This window comes from Clinocottus analis, unplaced genomic scaffold, assembly GCF_023055335.1.
Source record: "Clinocottus analis isolate CAN_PGR_092001 unplaced genomic scaffold, fCliAna1.0.p SCAF_12, whole genome shotgun sequence".
Classification (NCBI taxonomy): domain Eukaryota; kingdom Metazoa; phylum Chordata; class Actinopteri; order Perciformes; family Cottidae; genus Clinocottus; species Clinocottus analis.
Genome location: NW_027175843.1, coordinates 2,290,001 through 2,314,288, shown reverse-complemented (window position 1 = coordinate 2,314,288; position 24,288 = coordinate 2,290,001). Strand labels below are relative to the sequence as shown.

General features: G+C 45.2%; 1 protein-coding gene across 1 annotated transcript in view; it reads right to left on the bottom strand.

Annotated features, from left to right (window-relative positions):
* Positions 1–24,288, bottom strand: part of tmeff2a (transmembrane protein with EGF-like and two follistatin-like domains 2a) — a 96,526-nt gene that overhangs the window by 51,616 nt on the left and 20,622 nt on the right. Inside the window, exon 3 of the mRNA XM_068572700.1 lies at positions 6,067–6,196. Coding sequence (XP_068428801.1) covers positions 6,067–6,196 — 130 coding nt within the window. The remainder of the gene's footprint in view (positions 1–6,066; positions 6,197–24,288) is intronic.

The following is a 24,288-nucleotide window of genomic DNA, read 5'->3' as shown; positions in this document are numbered from 1 at the left end:
CCTGTCATCTGTTGGTGCTCGGGGCTTTTCAGAGCGACAAAACGGTGATTAAACATGTCATCAACATTTTAACAGTGTGTCAATTAAACCCGCTCCCAACTCCCCATTGAACGACTTCCTGGAAGTTACACTGTTGATATTTGTGAATGGCGTTGGAAAGTGCTATGTGAGTGCTTGCCGGCGCTAAACTCCCTCCTTTGGGGGAAATAGACTGCTTCGTTTGTTTCACTTGGCCAAGCTAATGCTCCGCACTGCGCCGGGCTAGCACATGATGTGATAGAAAAGTGGTTCCATCCTGGTGGTAATCAGCGTTATACTGGTTTTGCGACGCTGAGAGCTCTCTCCCTGTTATCGGCCTCTAAATCACAACTTCCTTATCTGTCTGTGACATCGAGGTGATGAAGACCTGAATGCACTGCAATGAAGGAAGTGTGAATTTGCTTCTTCGTCTGACAAATGTTGCGCTGAGAAAAGTCAATAATAGGCAACGTTACCCCACTTTGTCCGACGGCTCAAAGCCCCGGTGGAATAATGTAGCGCGTGACAGAGCACGCTTTTCCTCCGGCAGCCATCACGCGATGCCTCTCCTCTGGGCCGAAAAACAGAAGGCTCCGGCGTCACGTTCGTCTGTGCCTCAGTGTCGACACTTAGCATGAAACTGGCACCTCAGCATGCCTCCTGTTTACTGTTTGGAATGACAGCAGACGCTAACGTCTGGCCCTCTTGGCCTTCAGCAGGCATCCAAGAGGGTTAATGGGAACACAATAAACTGTGCTGTCAGGTGGCTGTTTGGTTTGCTACGCACGCCGAGAAGGTCTGTCGTGTGCAGCGAACACCAGGAGCGACCTGGTAATGTGACGAGATTGGTCAGCCGTGCGTGAACGTGCACGTGAAGGTTGAACGTGGAATAAGAACATTTGAACGGGAACATTTGAATAACCAGCGCCCTTCACTCTCAACGACTGCTGGGGAGATATTCACTGAAGTCTTTTGAGTCCATTTATTTTTTCAGATCAGCACTCGATGGCTGACAATAGCGGCTGTGACACGATCGCGTTGACACGACAGAAAAATAACAATCTGAGACGGAGCATTGGACTTACACTCAACAGGTGAGTAGAAACGCAAAGTCACATTTATGCTAATGTTGCTCTGTCGCCTCAGGTTTCTCGTCAAAACGTCATTTTACACAATTACGTATGAACACATCACGTCAACATTATGAGTTACGCTTGCTCGATACTCATCTTTGACCTTATAACGCATGTACGCATCATAATTTGAGTTAACACGATCCACATATGTATGTTACCCGTTAGCTCCGTTATTTGGTCAGCTAACGTCACCAGGTCCGCTAACGTTACCAAGTCAGCTAACGTCACCAGGTCCGCTAACGTTACTACGTCAGCTAACGTTACCAGGTCCGCTAACGTTACTACGTCAGCTAACGTGACCAAGTCAGCTAACGTTACTAGGTTAGCTAACGTTACCAGGTCCGCTAACGTTACTACGTCAGCTAATGTGACCAAGTCAGCTAACGTTACTAGGTTAGCTAACGTGACCAAGTCAGCTAACGTTACTAGGTTAGCTAACGTGACCAAGTCAGCTAACGTTACTAGGTTAGCTAACGTTACCAGGTCCGCTAACGTTACTACGTCAGCTAACGTTTCCAGGTCAGCTAACGTTTCCAGGTCAGCTAACGTTACTAGGTTAGCTAACGTTACCAGGTTAGCGAACATGTTAAGTCCAATTACTTTATGAGGTAATGGCTTAAGTTGGGTAATATTACTTTTAGTAGGCCAAAAATAAAATTCAATTATAAATTTAAACACCTATGTAATTGATAATGTAGTTAATATAATTGATAATTGATAATTGATAATTAATATGATAACAAAAACAAGTAATGGATTGTTTTCTCAACGTTAACAGGACTTTCTCCTACTTTGCACTTCTTCATATATAAAGAGATGTCAGGTTTTCATCCCAGCAAGAAAAAGCAAGTATTGGACCTGGCAAGCAGACATATGTTCACACTGTTGGAGTGAGAGAGAGCTGAAGTAGTTTTGATGCTGGCATTACTTACAATTAGTTACTCATATCGCTGGTATTCGTGATATCTCGTTGGCTTAGCAGAGTATCAACTAAATGGCTAAGTGGTGAAGAGAGCTGAGAGGAAACGCTTCAGAAGTAGCTGCCTGCCCTACTTTTCCACATGAAAGGGTTTGTGTGCAACACTTACTTATGTAAGAAAGCTCCCACACAGCAATCTAGTCATGTGTTGAACTTTAAAATAAAAAGCAAGTGTTTGTAAATTCATACATCCTCGTGATATCGAAGATGTCCTCACTTTGTTTTGACAGTAGTTTAATAACTTTTAATATACCAACGCTGCATGACAGAAGATGGCAGGAATTTAAACGACCCAAATCAATTAAACCGAAAACATCACTTTGTCAGGTCGTGATAACTTGTTGCGATGGCAAATGCTTAACTGAGAACTGTATTTAATGAGACAAGTTCAAATTTGTTTTTTATTTAACAACCCCATAGATATCTGTTCACTCCTATTATATTTTAATGAGCGTATCCGTTCTCCACTGAAAGCTGACTTCCCCCGGAGGAGAGCTGTTTCCTATCTGCCTTTGACCTTTTGGAAGCTACCGCAAACAGAAGCCGATAATGCTCGGATTATTACTCGTTAAAAACCTCAATGAATGAGTGGAGAAGCATAATAAATGCACATGCTTCCCCGCGGGGCACAATGACTTACCGAGTGACTTGATGAGTTGTGAATCATACTCTGACCCTCAGTCACCAGATGTTAATGTGAAGGAATATCTATCCCAGAGTTCCCAGCGACAGAGCGGTGTCTATTTGTTTGATATAATTGGCAGAGACAAGCTGCAGTTTGATTGGCATGCGTCTGCGCACATATTATATTTTTCAAATACTGCATGAAAAGACTTGGCAAGTAGGTGTGCACTATGATACAGCCTCGTTAGACAGTACAATAATAACCCAGTTATTCCCACATGAGTGTTTTACAGAGAGAAGGCAGCAAAGTGTGTGTGTTTTAATCATTTCAAATAGTCCCTATATATTATTACAAATAGCCTCTGGGCCAATGCTGCATTCATATTACTTTTAACACATTTTCAGTCGTCCATCATTTATTTGTTTGTCTCAATGGTACGTCTTATTCAAGAAACCAATCCAGATGTAACAGCGCGACCTCAGTGAAATGACTTAGGACCCGCACATGTAGTATTCAAGATAAAAACCACTCGCTAAATTTAGACGGAGGGGGGTGAGGCCCGGACTCCGCTGGAATGAAAATGGATCGGGAAGCACAGTTGTTTTATTGTGGCCTTGTTCTGGGTAAACGTTAGCGTGAGGGGAACATGTGACGCGTACTGTAGAACCGCTGTCACGGTTTGTGTTTTCAGGGTGCCGCGGCGCCACAAAACACATCCTTGTTCGAAAGCCATGCGTCAACTTCCTCAGAGGCACCGCGTGTCTCGTCGAAAGAAAGGCGACTCTATCCCTTCTCCCCTTCGAAAAAAGACACATAAATCCATATCACGCACACTGGCTTACGCCATCACATGGCTTGCTGGGGAAAAAAAGCAAAAAAAAGCTCACACACTGTCGCGTACAAGTGGAGCACTTCAGAGAGACGCTGAGGCAGCTCCATTAGACATGGTCTACATCAGTGTTTTTCAACCTTTTTTGAGCCCGCGACACACCAACAACCCAAAAAAGTTACAAAATGTCACATTGCTGCATGATACAGCATATATGGAAGGTAATTATTGTGCATGAAAGAGTATTTAATTACCTGGCCAGCCACTTTTTTGCAGGCTCAGACAATTCAACAATGGAAAATTATTCGTTGAATTATTATTAAGGGAAATTGGACATTTTCCCACAGCACACATGACGATCTCTCTCGGCACACTGGTTGAAAATCACTCTTCTACATGATATAAAAACTAGATAAAACACTTCCTGGTCTTGTGTTTAACAATGTGCCGCAAAGTACAATGAAAAGTGACATAAATGGGAAGCGGGCTCGGGCGGTAACGGCGTCTATAAAACCTTTTGTACCTTCGCCTGCGCTCTCACATCGGACACCGACGTATCAGCTGAAGGGAGGCGATATGGCGGCGGCAGACTGGCAGTTGAAGAACATCATGTGGCGAAAAAACTGCTCTCGTGTTTTGAAAAGGAGGAAAAAAAAGAACGATAACGCAGACGCCATCTTTCATGGAGTTCTGTTGCAGCGTCGTGGCCGACCTCTGCTCAAATCCATGACGTCAACAAGGCGTCATAGGAAGCACGGCGTCTGTATTCATGGCGGTATTTTTTTAAAATCAAACCGTCAGGATTTCTAGATAATCTTGTCGACCATAATACCGTCTAAGCCTGATAGGAACATGTAATATGTATGTATGTATATTTACGTTACGCTTGTGACGTTGGTTTTTAAAAAGAAAGGAGAAAAAAAACGTCCCACTTTATGCTCAGTCACCTGAATAGAAGCGAGGATCTCTTTTCTACCGCTGCCTACAGATGTGAATCCATATTAGCGTTCCTAAACCTTTTTAATGACCAGGAACCTTTAACTTTATGGCGCCGCATACTCCGAGAGGCACTACTGGTCTCCGTATCGCGCGGCTAATGAAGTGGCTGACCTTTTCCCGACTGAAGGCGCCCTCCCACTCAGCTGCTTAAACACCAAACTATGTCTGCAAACAGTAATCCCAATTATGTTAGATAATTACAGAGTGCTTCTTCCTTCCGGCCCAAGGAAAGATGAAAACAATAGGTGTTTGCCTAATTGGACAGGGCAACGAAAAGTTCTATTCTGGGTTTTTTTAAAAAAGAGTTGTTTCTCAAAAGTGTTCCCTATGTACTGTATTAAGGATAATCTACAACAAACTATGTGTTTGTTTGAAGCAGAGTGGGTGGTTTGCCCCTGAGGAGGAGGTTTCCTTTATTATTTTATTACGATCTTCACCGTGGCCCATGTGTACCATATAGAACATCAAAGGGTCTCACTGGATTCCTCGCAGAATTAATGCGAACGCTCCATGAAAAGGATTTTTAAAAGAAAACAAAACAGTGAAAGAATGAAGTGGCCATCAAGATGACGTGTGATTCAGTTATTGAATTTTCTGCTATGTCGAGCATGCCTCGTGGCAACAGCGTTACAGTAACCCCCTATGACAATTCATGCCTTTTGACATTTATTTAGACGTTACGTAACGCAAAGGCCATCGCTGTCAAGCTTTCCCCAACTCTCTGTTTAACGCACCGGATTTAAATAAACTCTGTGATTAACGCGCCGGCAGTCGAGCAATGCGTCTTTGTGCGGCGATGATGACATCTCCATCCCTTCCACGGGAACACGTGTCACGTGTCATTGAAGTCGTGTTCATTACACTAAACTTGGGGAAATTACATCAGTCTGTCACTTCTGGCAATTTTATTCCCGCCCTATCATCATCATGCTTTAATTCCTCCGCGATCACTGAACCCCGTCCACTGGAAGTATGCATGTATATATAATCTGGCACTACCTCAGATTGGGCAGATTGGGTACTTTTAACTTGAGTTTTACTCTGGATATTTCCCCGGTTGGTAGATTTGGATGCAGAGACCGTGGCGTGCCATCTGAGGACCCCCCGCAGTGCCACACCAGGTGGGTTTTTCCCCGTGGCGTTTTTTCTGTTCCTGACACGGGATAAACCCTGCAGAGCGCTCGCACCCCGGGGGGAAATGTTCTGAGGTGGCTGGAAAAAAAGTCTGTTTCGGCGTAATCGAGACCTGCGGTGAACCGGCCGGGAAATTGGGACGACGTTTGCTTTCAGCTTCAGACATTCAGGTACCGAAAAAAAAAAAAACTGTCCGTTTGATAAGTCTCAAATGACCTTGACATTTCTCTCACGGCGATCTTGATGACATCGCATCATCTGCATGCTTCCAGGGTGTTTCCCTTCCTGCTTGAGTCTTCTGGGTGTGTACACGTTGTGTCCTCTGTATGTAAAATAATGCACGTACCGGCAGGACAGGCGCCTTCCGACATGATGAGCACTTCAGACTGCTGCTTGCAGGCGTCCCGGCGCAGGAAGCACTCGTTCTGGTAGTTCTGATTGTTGGAGCCGCACACCTTGGCGTAGTCGTTGTTGCACTGCCGAGAGGAGAGGAGACAACAGGTAAGGAGGTGAGGTCATATGAGAAGAAAATAAAAAACATTGAGTGCGTGTCATAGAATAGAGATTATTCAGTATTCAGACTTTGAAGCGAAGTTCTGTGTCTGAGGGTCGACTTTTCTAAAGGAAAAATAGAGATAATCCACATATTTATAGTGTTCCTGCGAGAGTCACGTAGGATCTAACGGAGAACAACCAATTAAGTGAAAGCCTTGCGCCTCCAGTGAATATTTAAAGAACATATACATATTTAAAGAACATATACATCTTAAAACGCGGTTCTGCATCGCGAGGGAGAGAAAGAAAACGTAAAATCAAGATGAAAATGCAACTTCAAACTCATGTCGACCTTTGAAAGACCCCGGCATGATGAGGGTATAGGAATAAATCTCTCATAACGCGTCTCTTTACGAGCTGTATTTGGGGACGTCTTACTATTTAAATTTGTCAGATGTTGGGTTATGAGTGTGTGAGAAAACTGAACGGAAAAATTGCTTTTGTTTTAAGCCCCGTTCATGGCAGACACCGTCAGAGGAGCAAATGCGGTTTGTTTGACGACGTCTGCGGGTCAAACTTTGACCTGAGAAGACCTCAACTGGACATGTGGAGTTCCTTCTGGGTCCAGATTGGACAGTACAACATAAAATAACATGTCTGCAATCACACAATGTCACAAAATAACAATATTAATAGTGTGCGAGTGAGTCAAAGGTCGACGTGTGTTTGTTTTCGGTCACGGTGTGCATCGTGTTAGCAGTTTTTATCGGTGTGTAATTGAGGTGAAATTCAGCCAACCTTGCTGAAACAGACGCTAAATGATTTTGCTTGAACTGGCTTTCAGCTTAACGGGTCCGATTATGACGAGATAATAACGGTGAAATACGTCCTCAAAAGAAAATGTGAATTACCAACCCCCAAGGAGAAGCTTTGTTGTATACAAATACATACAGCAGGGACATTGTGCAGAAAATAAAAGACACAGGATACTTTCATCAAATTGAAACAGACTGCACAGTTGGCTGTTTGACAGATCTATAAATTTCCGCTGTGTACATTTGTTTATCACTAAATTCAGTTATAAAGGACAGCTGGGGGCGCGCGCCTCGTCAGCATTGTATTCACTTATGGAACTGACATATCATAACAATCTCATTACAATTTGAACAGCTTTGAAAACATTTCTTCAGCTTCCTACAACGAGTTAAAGCCTTTACACCCACGGGACAGCTTTCCTTTTGCGTGTGTGCGATTCCATTGAACGTCAATACATTTTTCCAAGCGTAGTTTCTGACATGAATCTCTCTCACACACGACACAAATATTAATAATAAAGGCATCATCTAATAAAGACATATTCAAGACGTACACTATAGTGTCCGACAACACAAAGGCTAAGAAGTCCGGACCGAGAAGGCAATCTTTATAAATCTCCTGACAACCTTCGGCTTCTTCCATTCTTACTTTTCACAATAAAAGCCCGAGCTTTAAGACCGTATCTGTTTACCAGAAGCCATTTAAATTCATCCGGAGCATCTCGCTCAAAGAAAACTGCTCTGGGTCAATAGAAACCAATAGATACAATCTATTCAAACCTTTTATTGAAGAACGGCTGCAACTGTGACACATTTGCATCTTTGCCGATATGAATAACTTAAAGCAACGTTAACACAGTTGTGTTTGCTCGCCGGTTCAAAGTGAACAAAGGCGACGTCATGTACCTCATGCATGTCAGACCACACCCACACAAATGTGACGAAGCAGATTAACTGACGCCTACATTCCTGATGAATAACATACCTTCAGATGTTTTCTATTTTTGCCTCTGTGAGATTTGCTGCACATTATTTTGAATGTGCAACATGTTTCTATTGAGAACACGTCTCCTCTCTGGTGTGGCTCCACTGGAGCAGCAGCAGCAGCAGGTACAGTGACTTGCTCAAGGGCACTGTGCAAAATAGCGGCGGACGGTACAGGAGAACACTCTGCGTTCGTTTCCCGACATGATTTGTTGGCGCAAGACACCCGATGACTGATGGCGCCGACGACGAGTTGTTTTTTTCCCTTCTTTTTTTGGGGGGGGGGGCCGCGGCGGAGAGATATTCATTTGATTTGATATTGATTCCCCCCGTGCTCCACCACAAGAATAACAAATGTGATTATTCAATTGTGAAATATTCCCCCGTCTATTCCCCGGAAAGACGGACTGGCTATCAGAGGGTCCAGAGAAATTGTTGCTCCGTAGTCACATCCCCGTAACCTGATTAAATTCAAATGCTGAAAAATGGGCAATGTGTGAAAATGTGTCCCTGCTGGGCGTGACATCACAAGGACAAGGGGCTCGTTTAGAGAGTCCCCACAGGAAGGAGGCCAAGGAAGCTCATGGCTCTTTGTCTCCGCTTCTGTTCCCCTTTAAATCTCCAATGGATTGACCTGGAATCGGTTCCCCTCTGGGCCAAACCATCCGTCTGTGTGACCTCGCGGGACATTACATGACTCACAAAAGCACACGACTGTGGAAGAAGAATCCTCACACTCTGTGAGTGTTTACAGCCACGTGACACTCCGGCTACCGCGTCGTAGATACGCTAAGCTAGCGTGAAAATGCATCTTTGTCTTCTCATTTTGGCCCCCGGCTCACACTAAGCCTGAAGTCTGAGCCGCTTAACTACATTCACCAACGTGGACACATTTTTAAAATGCCGGAATTGAGTTTTTTAAAGTGTGGACATTAAAAAAAGAAAAGGGAGCTTTGTTAAAAGCTGCTCGGTCACACGGTCAGGAGGTACAATGAAGTGCCACCTGTAGCGACCGTATGAGCAGTTTGTGTGAAGGACCTGCGCTTATGTCGTTGATTTTGTATGAAATGGACGTAGCCACCGTGACGTCACGCATTGGTTTGTTGACTGCAGTTTTGAAGCCTCAAGTTCGTCATTTTGGCCGTCGCCATCTTGGTTTTTGCAATCTGAAGCCAAAGGATGAAGTTAAGTGCAACCGAACCCTTTAAGCCGTGACCCTAACCCGTAATCCTATTTATTGTTTGAGTCGTGTTCAGAGGTTGTACATCAGGATTATATATTATTGTTACCCTGATTTTTATGTTTAATTTGATACTTAACATATTTTATTATTATTTTGGTGGTTTATACCGTGACTTTTTCAAAGGGATAAGACATTTTGAGGCAACAAAAACAATGTTACAATGAATTTCCATGAACTGAAACTGGTGATCTCAAGGATGCTCTGCCTTGATTTTAATCCAGAACACCAAGTTGAAACAGACTTTTAAGTTTCATTTTTGGGGTAACTATTGCGTAACATGTGTCAAGAGGTTACGCGTAGACGGATGTTTCCGGTCTTTTTTCAAAATAAAACTTTTTTTATGATCTTGATTATTTTTTTTCTCATTCATTCTTTCTCTGCGGCCCGGTAGCAAAGGGAGCAACGGACCGGTACCAGACCACGACCCGGTGGTTGGAGACCACTGCCGCAGGTGATCACGGAGAGCCGGAGACGTGTTGGCTGAGAGGGTTTTAGGTGTCTGAGTGTGGACGGAGACCTTTAACACATCGTTTTCACACATGAAGTCAGCTGGCTTGGCGACTGTTGGCCGCCGGGGGGAATGGAAACGCACAAAATAACCACGCGGTCGATTCAGGAGCCCGGGAGCGTCAGAACGATCAAGTGCGAACACCAGCTGAGAGAGGGAGAGATGGCAGAATGCACATAAACACAGCGAAAGGAGGAGGAGGAGTATGGAATGGAAAAGAGAAACGGCAACGCTGGCTCTCGATGAAAGGGATGGAGACGCAGGAAGGGATGGAGCTGCAGAGCAGACGAGAGGAGAAGTCGGTGGAAATGGATGAGAGTGAGACAGAAGGGGACCGAGGGGCATCGAGAGGAAAGAAAGATAACCGACGTGAGACACAGACGGCTGCAGAGAGAGAGAGAGAGAGAAAGAGAGAGAGAGAGACAGATAGAAACGGAGAGACGGAGCCCTGGCTCAACAAACTTGGCACGATAAAAAAGAAACACAGCGCCTGAAGAAACCGAGGCACAAAAAAACAAAAAAGAACATTATGAAATAAAAAAAAAAACAAGAAGCATAAATGGAGGAAGGAAGAGAGCGAGAGAGAGGGAGAAAGAGAGAGAGAGGAATAGAAAATCCCCACAAAGGAGAGTGGGAGAGAATGAAAAAATGGCAACCCCACAAAGGCGCTTGGAATAGCTTACTGCAGGGCCCGTGTTTTTTTGTTGCCATCCTCTCTCCTTCCCCTCTGTCTCCCACTCGCTTCCTCTCGCTCTCACACTCTCTCCCATCTGGCTCAGGCTGTTCTTAACCTGGGAACTCTCGCTTTATGCCAGGCGTGATGCAACGGCAGGGAAAGCTGCCCGGCAGAACCCTGCGGGTGTCTTTTTAAGAGGGCCTTCTTTTTCCGTGAAACTCCCCACCACCACCACCGCCACCACCTCCCCCATCTCTTGATCTTCCCTGTTTTCTGTTGTTTTTTTTTGGGCTCTCAACCATGCGGAGAGGAGAGAAGTGACGAGAGAGGACGGGTGATTTGAAACCTCCGCCCTCCCTCATCTTTAACCGCTCTCGTCAACAAAAAAAAGCTAAAACCTTGATACTTATCTGCCGAGTTCTTCTTTCCTCATCTGGGACTTCTCTTGACGCGAGCGAGAGGAGGAGGAGGAGAGCAGAGCGGAGGTTACGGGGCTTCAAAACTTCTTCTTCTTCAAACTGTCTGGTGTTTCTCCACAGAGCGCTTCTTTACACATCAGCTCATGACCGCATTAGAGACAAAAGGCGCTCTCGTTATAGCCCCATTGTCGGGGGCGCCGCGGCTTTGATCCCTCGAAGGCCTTGATGAGTACCGCCGTGTGATGTCTGCTCCTGCGTCTGCTCCGTCAGCTGTTTAGCACTTCACCCGGATCTCTGTCCACGGGATGAATGTAAAGGGGGATGAGACAAAGGGGCAAACAAAATGTGTAATGAATGGGAGATGTTTGTGTGTAAGATACACAATTAGGTATGTAAATGTGGGGTTGGGGGGCTGATCCTCCAGTTCTGTGCAGACAGGGTAGCGGGGGCCATCTGGCGCCGCCTCATGCGCCCGCTGGCTCTGGCTTCGCTAAAGTCGACCCGCACCTCCGCTGTGACAAAACCTGGACGGTCGGGCGGCGTTTTCGACCCGAGAGCAGAGGTGTCAACTGTCCTGTGTGTGTGTGTGTGTGTGTGTGTGTGTCCTTCTGTGTGACTGCATGACAGGAAATATGGAGGAAAATGTACGTCTGTGCATGGAGGTGAACGTCCGCGCACGTTTATGTTCTTCTTTGTTCGGTTTGCTGCATCTTGTACGCATTTGAGTTTCCGTTCTTTCTTTCGCATCCCTTCAGATCCATTCTGTCTTTTTTGTTTTCATTTTTTTGTTGTCACCAGAATTGAGTTTCCATAATCCTCCTGCAGGGGCTGCTGTGGATCTGCCTTCCCTCAACTCTCTTCATCAAAGTTCCACAAAAAAAGCTGAGCTTTGGGACTGCAGCCAGGACCTGTTGTCTCTGTACCTGCCTGGGATCGGTGCATCACACGCATGCACAGACACACACACACACACACAAACACAACACACACACGCAAAACAACCAACGCATTCCACCGTCTGAGCACTTTTGCACAAAAAAAAATAAAAAATAAAAAAGCACCCATGCCTTACCAGGTCACAACAACACACAACAACCTTGCAAAACAAGCAGAAGCATCATCATTCATCCTCTGTGGCGGCTCCCAAACGCTGACTTCGGAGAGCGTCCGACATAACCGCCGGCTGACAGGGGTGGAACAAAAGACAGGTGGTGGGAGGAGGGAGGAGGGAGGAGGAGGGGGAATGCAGTGTGAAAAAGAAACGCTGGTTTTGAAGAGGGAGGGGGCGGGGGGAAGGAGGGAGGTGTAAGGAAACTGAGAACGGAGATGCAGGAGAGAGGCCCGGCGGGCTGAGGGGAGAAGAGGAGGTAAGAGACTGAGAGGTGAAAAAGTGTAAGTGATGGAGGCGGACGACAGGGACGAGAAGAACAAGGAGGGAGGATGGAGGGAGGATGGAGGGGGAGAGAAGAGGGGGGGGGGGGAGCGCTGCGAGCGGGAGACAAAGGAGAGGAGCGATGCGAAGTGAAGGCGAGTGCAGGCATCGGTGCGTGACTGTGGAGCGAAGGGAAGGAGCGCCAATTTGAGGGGCAGAGCTCTGCGAAACGCAGCCAGAGCAAACATGACAGGACATCAGCGCCGATGAGCGACAGAACAAACGAGTCCTGCGTCCCCGACGACGGCGGAGCCGCACTCCACCCCAAAACACTGCAATCTGCACATGTGCTAAAAAAAATAAATAAAAATAATCATTTCATGCAGCAATTAGTCCGACATGTGATGATCTGAGGTATGTGAGTGCAGCAGAAGGAGAAGGGGCCTTCCACAGTTAGATATCCACTGTACTAGATGTACTAGATGGACAGGATGTACTAGATGTACTAGATGGACAGGATGTACTAGATGTACTAGATGGACAGGATGTACTAGATGTACTAGATGGACAGGATGTACTAGAGCGCGTGGCAGCGTCTAACGAGCGGGCGGCTAACGTATCGTAAGCTCATGGAGTAGCATTTCTCCCCCAGGCGGCGTCGTCAAAAACACATAACTCTGTCACGGTATGAGTTTCTGTTTCCTGTTTTATTTTGTAGTCTCGTGTCCTCTGTGTCTCTGCACTTCCTGCCCCTGGTGATCGTCTGTCTGTCCGGTTCCTGATCGTGTATTCCCTTCACCTGTGCTGCCCTCATTGTGTCCACCTGTGTCTCGTTATCTCCCTCTTTATTGTATTTAAACCCCGTTTGTCTCCCATCCCCTGGTCGGATCGTCCTGTGTGTCTTCAAGCGCCTCATGAGAGATCCTAAAGCCCCGCCCCCTTCTCCCTCCCTCTTTGGTCCCCGCAGCGTGGCCTTGGCCCGCCCTATGGGTCTGATGCCAGGTTCCTAGTACTTTAAATAGCTTTTTTTTTAAAGCCCCCAAGGGAACCTCTTCACCAAGTGCCTGAACTGCCTGAAGCCATGTTTGTCAATGTAGAGGAGCAGATTCCGAAAGTCCTCTGAAGATCCCCGGGCTCCTCGTGGTCGATGAAACCCTATTTCAGATGGAGTGTCTCAACTCTCAAGTGTTTGTTGTTGGTTTTTTTTGTTTTGTTTTAAAGCAACATCCATCCTGTTCGACGCCCACATCGCTGCAGTCATCAGATCGAGCTATCGTTTCATCCCGGGGATCGATTTCACCCTCGCTTTTTTCCGCAAAGAAAAGACACAACCGCAATATATTCCACCAGACAACATTCACAATACTGGCAGAAATCTCCCCTCTTCCTGCTTTTGGCTGCCCCTCCCCTCCTCCACTGTGCACCCAAGCTGGCCCGGTTTAGTGTCCGGCTGTCCAACTGACTCCCCCTTGTTTGCTTCCCATTTTCTGACCCCCGATCTCCTTCCGAGTACCTGTTTAATTTCTGTTGAAGTTGAAATGACTGAAACCAGAGCAGCAGCGCTGCTTCTACTTTATTTTTCTTTTCGACGGACACAGTTTTCCGTACGGAGAACCCGGGCAGAAAACGACCCAACAGCTGCATCCGTAAAGCACCGCACCGAGACAGCAGGCGCTCGGCAGTATCCGTACTCTTCCCGGGCAACGGGCTAATTGCCGGGAAATTCTGCAGCAGCAACACGCTCCGGCAGCAAAAAAAAATCAAGGCTAATTTTCCGTGCACAGATGCATGGAGATGAGCGGCTGAGCCTCTGGAGCGCTGTCAGAGGTTCCAGTGTGTGATCATTACATAAAGGGTTACAATGCACAGAGGTTTTTTGGGGGGAAATTGATGGGTGAGATTTCAAAAGCAGGGCTGGAGACTGAAGCCGGTCCAAACCAGTGACACTCACACCGACGCCGCGCTCCGGACAAACGAGGCAGAGCGCCACGGTTGGGTTTGGTGTGCCGTGCCGGGCCCGGAGAACCCGCCATGTTGAAACCTCAGCCGTGGAATTTGGCGTGAAATTGTTCCACCGTTATCAGAAATCAATCTTTTCTTTTAAGCTCCTCATTCAGCAATCAAACCACCAGAAAAATCATTGATATACTAATAAGCTGCTGCTAGCCAATTATGGCTAATCATGAAGTATCCCCACCACAAAAAGATTTTAATGTTTAATGTTTATTTAGATTCCTACTGCTAAAGATTTTAGTGACTCTAGAAGTGAAAAGAGAAAAAATTGGAAGTCTGTTCGTGTATCTGTGTGTATACATCTATGTATTTATGTTTATGTATCTATGTATATATGTGTATTTGTGCTGATGCATTGAGGTAGAGGAGGTTGCTCCTGTTTTTTTTCTTTCTAAGGGGAACAAAATAAAGAAGTACCAAACTCTTATTATTTATAAAACATGTTCCTCTCTTCCATGGTTGACATTTTGGCTAAACTGCAGCAGAGATGCAGAGATGGAGGTGCTGGGAGGCAGCGCAGGATGAGCTCCTGCTGTCCTCCCTCAGGGGCCCGGACCTCCTCTCTAAATTTAATGTCATGCTTTTTGTGTGTTTTTTTACAACCTAATCGCCGATTGGCCAGAACCCTGAAAACGCGGCTCCAAGAGAGGACGTCCTAATATTGACATGGCGTCGGTCCAACAATAATATCCAAATGTCATCTTCAGTCCGCTCCACTTTGGCCGATACAGATGAGATGAGAAATATGCATGAGATAATGTTTATTAGGAATCTTATTTCTAGGGTTCCCACTCTTTTCTCAAGGTCATCTTGTCCTGACCGGTATGACGGACGGAAAATACAACACACTACTTAAAGATATGACCATGAATAAATGATTTGAAAGAGTTCCTATGACTATATTATGAGATAATCAATCGTAGACATCTTATAAAAAACATTAAACCCTATGAGTTTTTAAAACCCTGTATGAATGGCAAGATAAATAAAGGTTAGTATTGATATACCCTTGAGATGATGATGCACAAGGCTCTTGTTGGAGCTCTTGAGTGAGCGACGCATTGTGTCGCTGTACAGACGCTCCCGTCGTGACAAAATGTACGTTGTAAATAACTGGATAATTGTCACTCACGAGAGAGAGAGTACAGGCGATTCCTGAAAGGAAACTCTTAACTGTGTCCTCAAGCGCGAGGTCTCCGGATCCCGCTGTCACGTTGCATTCAGACAGCAGCTGCACAAGTATCAACAGAGGCCGTATCACAAGCTAATGATATGACTGGCTCAGTCGGGCGAATTCAGAGTGCACAGCGAGGGACTGTTGCACACGCGGGCAACGCGGCAGATGTTGTTCACTGAGAAGGCCTTCAATGAAACGGACTTACTGTGGCAGCCTTTTTCTGTCAGCGACGCTCAGTCCCAGGACGGCTTACTGCTGTGGGCTCCACGCCTCCGCCGCCAGCGTCTCACGCTCAGCAACAGACCGACGGCTAACTGGGTCCATCCGTCTCGATGACGGGCTCGCAAGTTAGAACTAGGGCAAAGTCCTCGATGGCTTTCAATCCCCATCGAAAGCGCTCTCCGTCACCACGATGGCCGACTCGGGGACAATCAAAGACGTTACTGTATTTCTACAAGCTCCTCAAGCGTGTAAGAGAGAGCAAGGTAATGCTACACCTCTCCACTTTAGTCAGCTCAACACATACAAGTTCATACAAGGTTGCAGCTGTGTATATATAGATATAGATAGATATATACACAGTGTTTAATTAATAAGCTGTATGCCTTACTGAGTGGAAGTGACTGGGAGATTTGTTTTGTGTAAGGCAACATCGGGCTTGATGTCAGCGTTGCTTTTCCTAACTTTGTGAACTGGAATGTGACAAATAAATACAGATAAATAAATGTACTGAATTGTTATTCATTATTTAACTAATGAATCATGTAGCAGCAACAGCAGGAATTACAATATTACGATGTAATGCAACAAACATCGGTCAAAAGAGGAGTTAAGAGATCACTATTCACCGTGGTTTTAGACCTAGGCCTTCAATGAGTGCCGTATAGTCCACATGACGGGTGAACTGGGGAAAAAAGGTGTCTAAAAAGTGTCTACTTGTGTCAGTATCGTCCGTGACTTGTGTAAAAACGCCTCTTCATGCAACAAAACACTGTAACAGAGGGTCATGACCATTAAGGAGCCCAACCCCCCATCTTTCCCCAGAAACCAACAGTCTGGATGATACTACTACAACTTGCACAAAAAGGCCGACTCAACAACTTTGACTCAATTGCTCCCGTCTCCAGAGAACGGCTGTGCATATGCGGGCCTGTTGAGGATCCTCCCAAACACAGAGTCAGTGGCTCAGAACTGCTGAAAAGGGATTTCATTCCCCTGAAGGACACTCCCGGGAACCTTTCTGCGCAACCGTCTCAAGCACTTCCCCAACACAAGACAGGGGGGTATGAAACGCTTCACCGCGCCGCTATCCCTTCATCAGCATGTGTGGCATATAGAATGAATTTCAATAACCACTTTGACATTTTCTGAGGGCACAGAGAACCGTTTCAAGAGGAATCCACTGATCCGGCTGAGCGCGAAGGCGCTATGCAAGAGTGTAATACACGGACCTTCAAATGCTTCCTCTCGTCGGCGTTAGAGACGCACCGACTGCTGTTTTCTTCGCCGAATCGCGTGTTTCGATTTTGCTTTAAAGCCCGATCTGCCCATTATTTACCAGTTGGGATTTTCTTTTAAAAAGAACCACAATTGGCAGCATGTGTCCAGACGATTTTTCACCTCTATCCCGGAAACAATAACAGCATCCGTGTCGAAAAACACTGTAAACCGTCAACAATTATAAATGTTATCCTTTTACTTATTGTAATCTTTGCGTTTGTTGGCATGAACCACACAATTTAAATGATTATAGGAAATGAATGATTGTATTTGTACTTAAATACTTTCTTTGAATAAAACATCTTGGCATTAGTCATTTTTAATTATCTGCAATAAGCTGCTAAGAGCTCGTGCTGATGGTGATAATCCCCTCTCTAACATCGACCATATAATGCTGTGAAAACATCTCTTTCAAACAATCTGATTTGTGTTTCTCGATTGCATTTGAACACATCGTGATACTGTTATGAATTACTGTTTTAATACACCTTGAATGCATGATAATGCAAGTCAGTGCAACCTCTGTTAACCTCTGTTTTTAGCTCTGCACTTCTTCTTTTTTACTTGCATAGTAGCTCTGGATCTACAAAACACTGTTTTTCTTTCACCAGTTAGTAATTACTTAAAGTGGAGAGGAAGACGAGGCCGAGCCTCCACAGCCATTACGCTTAGACGTTTATTGTTTGATGCTTTTGCAATAATCTTCTCAGACAGCACTCGTTTATAATTCAAAATGTTATTTCTTCTCTTTTTTTTGGTCTTGTTCAGGTATTTTTTTTTTGCTCCAAGTATAAGATGTATGGTGGGTCATGCACACTGGCTTTTTCTGTGTGAGGAGGCCACAGAAAGACTAAGACGTATAGAAAACTGATGAATTCTGGTAGAAAACGGTGCAATACGAAGCGTGAGAAGCAATATACTTCTATGGATTCACTGTAAACGATCTGCAAATGTCCTTTTGGACTCATCAATCATCCCTGCAGAGCCTCATAAAAATAAATAGTGAGCCATACTTGTTAAAATTAGACGGAGGAAAGTCTTAAGTGGCTAACGAAAGACCTGCTTACACTGTGCTGAAATTACGAAACTTAATCTGTTGCGTTCATAATTAGGTTTCTAGCAGGAGAACAAGATAAGTTTCCATTGTGCAATGAAGATACACGAGACCTCAGGAGCCCTCAGGAGCTCGCTGGAGCCCCACCGAGGCCGCTAGACGTCAGCGATGTGAGTCGGTGCTGAGACGAGAGCCTCTGGAGAACATCAAATCAGCGACAGAGGGTCAGTGAGACCAAAAGTGGAGACAGACAAACGCAGGTATCCAAAGAAACACAGAATATATATATATATATATATATATATATATATATATATATATATATATATATATATATATATATATATATATATATAGATGGAGCAAAAAGGAAACTAATATACCCGTCACTTAGCTGCCTGAGAGTGCTGACAAATAGAGAGTTGCCAAGGTCGCCAACAAAACTGCATTAAGGACGCTGTAGAAAAAAAAATGGCTGTTCATAGAGTTTTCCAAGAAAACGGTCCAGAACTTTGTCGTCATTTCAGCAGAGTCACAACCATGTGGACAAATAATAACCTTGATATAACAAACAAAAACTCAATGTTTACCACACGTTGCTCCAGTAAATATGAGAGTAACGTTGCACCAACACAACCGCACACAGCTAGCTTAACGCTAGCTCACGCAAGTGCGAGGTTTAACATGTTGCTCAGATATTAACAATAACTGCAATATTTGGGACTTTGTTCATCCCAAGGGAACGCAGAAGTTCACTGAATCATTAAATGAATCCTTTAAACCTGTATTTTATCGTGTGCCATAGTTTATTTGCAGTATTTCTCAGTCAGAGGATCTTTCTAGACTCTGGCTTATGGAAATCCAGAGGTTTCTGGACTAAGCCGTTGGATATTTACTGAACGAGAACAACCAGTGTTTGATGTTCAAAAATTACTTCAATAACTAATTTTATTTTAATTTTAATTTAATCCAAACACACACAGTTTTTCTAAAACATTAGTTTGGAGCAACCGAGGTTCCCTGTGCTCACTCTCGCCATCATACTGGTCAAATCTGCACATCCCATGATCAATACTTTCCACAGTACCCTTGATAACGCTCCTGACAGTGTTGCTCCACTCAGGCCAAAACAGACATTATGTGGGAAGATATCCTGCGATCCTGCAGGTTTGTGAATGATCTTCTTCTTTTTCCCCCCTTTATCTTTTAAAGAGCAGCAGAGCAGCCTAAAAGAAAATGGAAGCATTATGGCATCGATAAAGAATCAATAACTACCTACAACCATGCAGTTCACTAATGTCTGCAGTCTGCAGGGTTTGCTCCACAGGCTGGATTTAAAAACACGTTCTTCTACCTTTTCTCCTCAATGCAACAGAACCCACAATCAGCCACACCTCGGAGCAAAGCAACCACTTTTGCAGAAAATTGCAGGTAGCTGTTAGTTAATTAGCCGTTACCTCCTCGGGTTTATTCAGCGTTCCATTCGAAGGCAATTGGGAGAGTTTTTAATCAAACCGCTTTTTTCTGTCACTTCTCGTAGTTAATAGCAGCACACGCTGCTCTGACCGAAACAATTAGTGGTCTGACTTTTAACACGACTCTGTTGATTCTCACGCTCTGCCGAAGCTCCATCGCGAACGCTCGAGGTGTGTTTTCACGTGTTACCGAGGTAAAAAAAAAAAAAAAAGCCTTAGTTGGAGGTGGATGCTCATGAAAGTCTCAATCAACTCTTCCTTGTATGTTTTCCGTCAGCTGTTTTCATGAATAAAACAAAATTGTGTGCAATGCTTGGCGGTGTGATACAACACAGATAGTCTGAGCTTTTGTTATTAGAATTATTGAGTGGATTAGTTATCTCATCATGTCTGGTTTGACCTCTTCTGAGGACTGCGTGGGCGTGTGCAGACTGTGCTTGATCGATATCTTTATTTAAAAAAAAGAAGAAACATTTAATTTTACTGCACCGGTTCGGTTGGGAGGATATCATTTATTTCATTGGCTTAGATTCCTGACGTTGGGTTGTGATGCTCTGATTTGTTCACACTAATGTCTTTTAGGACGTATGAATATTGGCTGCATTTAAAGCTTAGACTTGCTCAAAACAATATTTGCCGATTATCACCAGTATTACCGCTCAAATGGCGTTAGCGGACCACGCCCATGAGCGCATCGACGGTATTCAGAGAGATCAAATTACGAATTCACCCCTTTTATGGATCGAAATGTCTGCAGAGCACGTCATTTAAATGTGGAAGCAAACGCAGGAGCAGCCGTTTGTGTTGATGCCGATTTTCAAATGTATTTCCAGCTTGGCTCATAAAGGAGCGTAAACTGACATTTTCACAGAGCATTCCTCTGAGACTACTGTTTTTTGTTTTCCTGCGTGTGTCTGTGTGTGTGTGTGTGTGTGTGTGTGTGTGTGTACATTTCAGTATGTGCTCTAGACTCCCACTGGGAAAGCACCGCAATCCTCTATCTTTGTCTTCAGCGCTGTGCCGAGTTATAGAGCCTTTAAAATGTAAAAATGGACCTTTTTTAAAAGCCAATTTAAAAAGATGCATTTGAGTTTAAATAACCTCGTCCACACGAGGCACGTTATCAGAGGCCTTGTGTGTGTGTGTGTGTGTGCTGACACAGACTCAGACACACACATGTACGTACAAAGGGAGAGACATACAAACAAAGACACATCCGTCACCCGCAGAGACCTGACTGATGGCCTGATCCATTTCCTGTATCCATTAGAGGCGGCTCGAGATTATGCAATTCATCCCAAGGCTATCATCCACCTCTATCAATAATAAACATCTCCACGAAACTGGGGCTCGCCTCGGAGGATGGAGACGTCGACGCCGCCGCCGCCGCCCAGCACGTTCTACTTCTGATGTAACCCCTCTCCGGTTTTCATCAGATGTCGGAGCGCCGCCTTCGCTTTGTCTTCGTCTTCAGGAGCCGACAACCCGCGGGCGCAATCTTTACTTACGCCTCCCCTCGCACGGCTCAAAAATCACGGGCTTCATCGACTCTGACGGAGACGTTATGTTGGTGGCAGAGAGCACCTGTGGCTCGTGACGAGAGGCAGACGCTGCCGCCCAACATTCCTCTTGACTCCCTCCCCCTCGCCCGCTCGCCCTCCCGCGTCGTGATTGACAGGATCGACGTCCGGTGCAGCGTTTGTGGCGTGTTGCCGGAGGAAGAGGAAGCAAAAGGGAGCTCAGAAGAGACATGAAACACTTTCCCTCCTCTCTGTTCGGGCCTTTGTTCAGAGGCTACTGTCACAGGTTAATCTCCTTTTTTTATTCTTTTTTTATTTTACTACTTTTTTTTAGAGAAACCAGGCAAAAGAAGCTGCCGCCGTGTGCATATGAGGAGTCTGGCACATCAAGATAAGCAGTCGGTGCCATCAAACCGGCGCAGAGGAAGAAGAGGGTTAAATGAGATGACCCAATTAAAAAATAATAATCACCATGCAGTCAAACCTCAGACAGAGAAAAATGTGGGAAAACATGATGAAGATACAGCGTTTATGCTAATTAAAGCTTGTTATGCAACATTTATATATATATAACATATGTTTTGGGCCATTTGTTGTAATCAATGGGGATAGCAGGATGTATTTGCATAATACAACTATACCTACATATAGTTATAGTATATCTTGATAAATATATATCTTAATGGATTGGCTGTGTTGCTACAGCATGTCTGAATACTTAAATAAAGTTGTCATCAAAGCAAAAACTGAATGCTTATTGTATTTTACACATTTGAATGATCCATTGTCCATCATCCCAAAGCCAATTAATCTCCCTCAGCCTCAGAAATGTTCTGGTTTATAATCCCACCTGGCTGCAGGGAAAATTGTCTTGAATGTGAATCTAGAAACAAGACAAGAAGGCACATCACTGGCCTTCTGCAACAAAATGGAGTCAAGTGTCTAGAAAAAAAAGGAAAAGAAAGATTAAACAGATTATCATCACTGTTTAATCCATAAAAATAAAAAATAAAAGATGACCCCTGTGCCGGTTGGGATAAGAGTCATAAAGCCAGAACTGGATAACAGGTGTTAAGCCCATTTAGGTCAACCTGGTTTATCCTGTGTCACTGTCTTGAAACAGCTATTTGTCAGATTATTAGCCTCCTGCTGGGGCACTGACCTTCTTTCATGTGGGAAACCAGGACAACCAACGCCCTAATGATGGCTCACTGAGGAAGAAAAGGCACTGGCGCGTCTGAGATAATGGCCACCGACAGAGCCGGGTCAATTATATTAATCAATTATATGAAACGCGGTGTCCCTGGAGCGATCGGCCCTCGATTTATCACAAGGAGCTGGTACCGACTGAAAAACAGCTGCAGACAAAAGTTGTATTTTAGTTTTGAGAAAAACTTGGAGCAACGCCGCCGCCGCCGCCGCCACCGCCACCACATACCCCCAGACACTCGGAGGCAGTCGATGTCAGAGAAGGTGGATGGTGGATGGAGAGAAAAAAAGCAGGAAACCAACAATAGATCCCTGAGGAGCGCCGTCCGAGTGACAAATGTGCTCGGCGGCTGCCACTGCGTTGTATTTCACGGACCTCTTGGACGGAAGTTTGTCAAACGTTGGTCTGGATAAGTGACAAACTCCTCTCCCATGACGCCTCGTCCTGTTTACGAGCAAGTCAAGTCACGGCGACGTATGGGGGGAAGACGGCGAGAGAGAAAGAGAGAGAGAGCGGCAGACGGCAGAAACGAGGGGGCGGGGTGAGCCGTTTGGACAAGCGAGAGGCGAGAGAGGAGACAAGTCGGAGAGCAACGGGGAGTTACTGTGACAACGGGAAGATGGAGCGAGATAGAGGGCGACCGGGAGGTGGCCGGCTTGTGCTTTCTGCTCTTTAACCGCTTGGCAGTCTTCTCTTGATTAGGGCCCCGGACCGCCGGTCCCCGCGGAGGCTCGCCGGCCGAGTCCTGGGAGACGGGCTCGTCTGTAATGGTGTCTGACAGGCCAGCCACAGCAGCAGAGGAGCTGACACAGATGCTCCGGTTCTTCTTCTTTCTTCCTTTCTTTTCTTTTTCTTTTCCAGGAGAGATGCCCGACACAATTCCTCGCCGAGTCCTGCGTCTCCCTTCTCCCGCCTCCACTAAACGGTCTGAGTGTAACGGGCGTGGATGGATGGATGGAGAGGAGGAGGAGGCGGGGAGGAACAGCCTGTCCTTGAGCATGTTTTTTTTTTTTAAAAATCAGCTCCTGTGTTTTAAATCAGATTGTGCGAGTTATGATGAGAATGAACCCTTCAAAAGCTGACGTGAGGATGCACAGAGCGCCGGTACGGCGGCCCGGAGACGCAAAACATCTGAATCTCTACAGAGATATCAGGAAAATAGTCACATACAGTCTAGAGGTGAAAAGATGAATCACTTAGGGAGCTGATGTACAATTACTCGTTAACTATTTGGCTACTAAAGTCCTCATTTCTTTTGCATAATTTTTCAGCTAATATAAAAAACAGATGCCTGTTGCCGCTTCGAAATGTAAAGATTAGCTTCTTTTTGATCCATATCATTGCAAACTCAACGTTGACAGAGCACGGTATTTGAAAAACGACCACTTTGACTACAGGGAAAATATGAATTTCAGACATTTCATCGGCAAAATAATTAATTAACTAATTTGCATGGAACAAAATTGAATAGAATACATAGTCTGTTGCAGCCCATAAGTCACTCCACATATTGCAAACACTGCAGCGCGACTCTCGGAGAAATTCAGTTGATTTCCGATGTGATTTTCCACCTCCAGGCCACCGTACTTTCCGCTTTCACAAAGCGTGCTGTTTCTTAAATAAGTAATAAATAGATTAGAAATACCTGTCAAGAGATAAAAAATGAACCATATTAAATAGCACGCGTGCTGTAATGGCGCATGCTACAAAAACATCATTATCCTAACAGTTCAGTCCCAGCAACGTGTCAAACCCTCCATTCCTTCATCATCACCGGCGTCGCTTGAGCTGCGAGATCTCACATCTTCATCGTGTGTGTGTGTGTGTGTGTGTGTGTGTGTGCGGCTCAGGAAGTTGCTTCCTGCGCTAACTCATCCTGCTGATTTTTAATTGGCGTATTTATCATGCACACGAGGTGGCAGGTGCATCTGCAGACGGGACGGGGAGAACCTGAGAGCAATTAATTGACCCAAATTACAAAAGAAAGCAAACACACACTCCCTCACTCTAACGCAGGAAAAACATGACATTTTGCTTGTCTACGTTTTAGCAGTGAGCATTTTGCTTTACCTTGTACGGAAACTACTCAAGATAATCCGAAGATTAG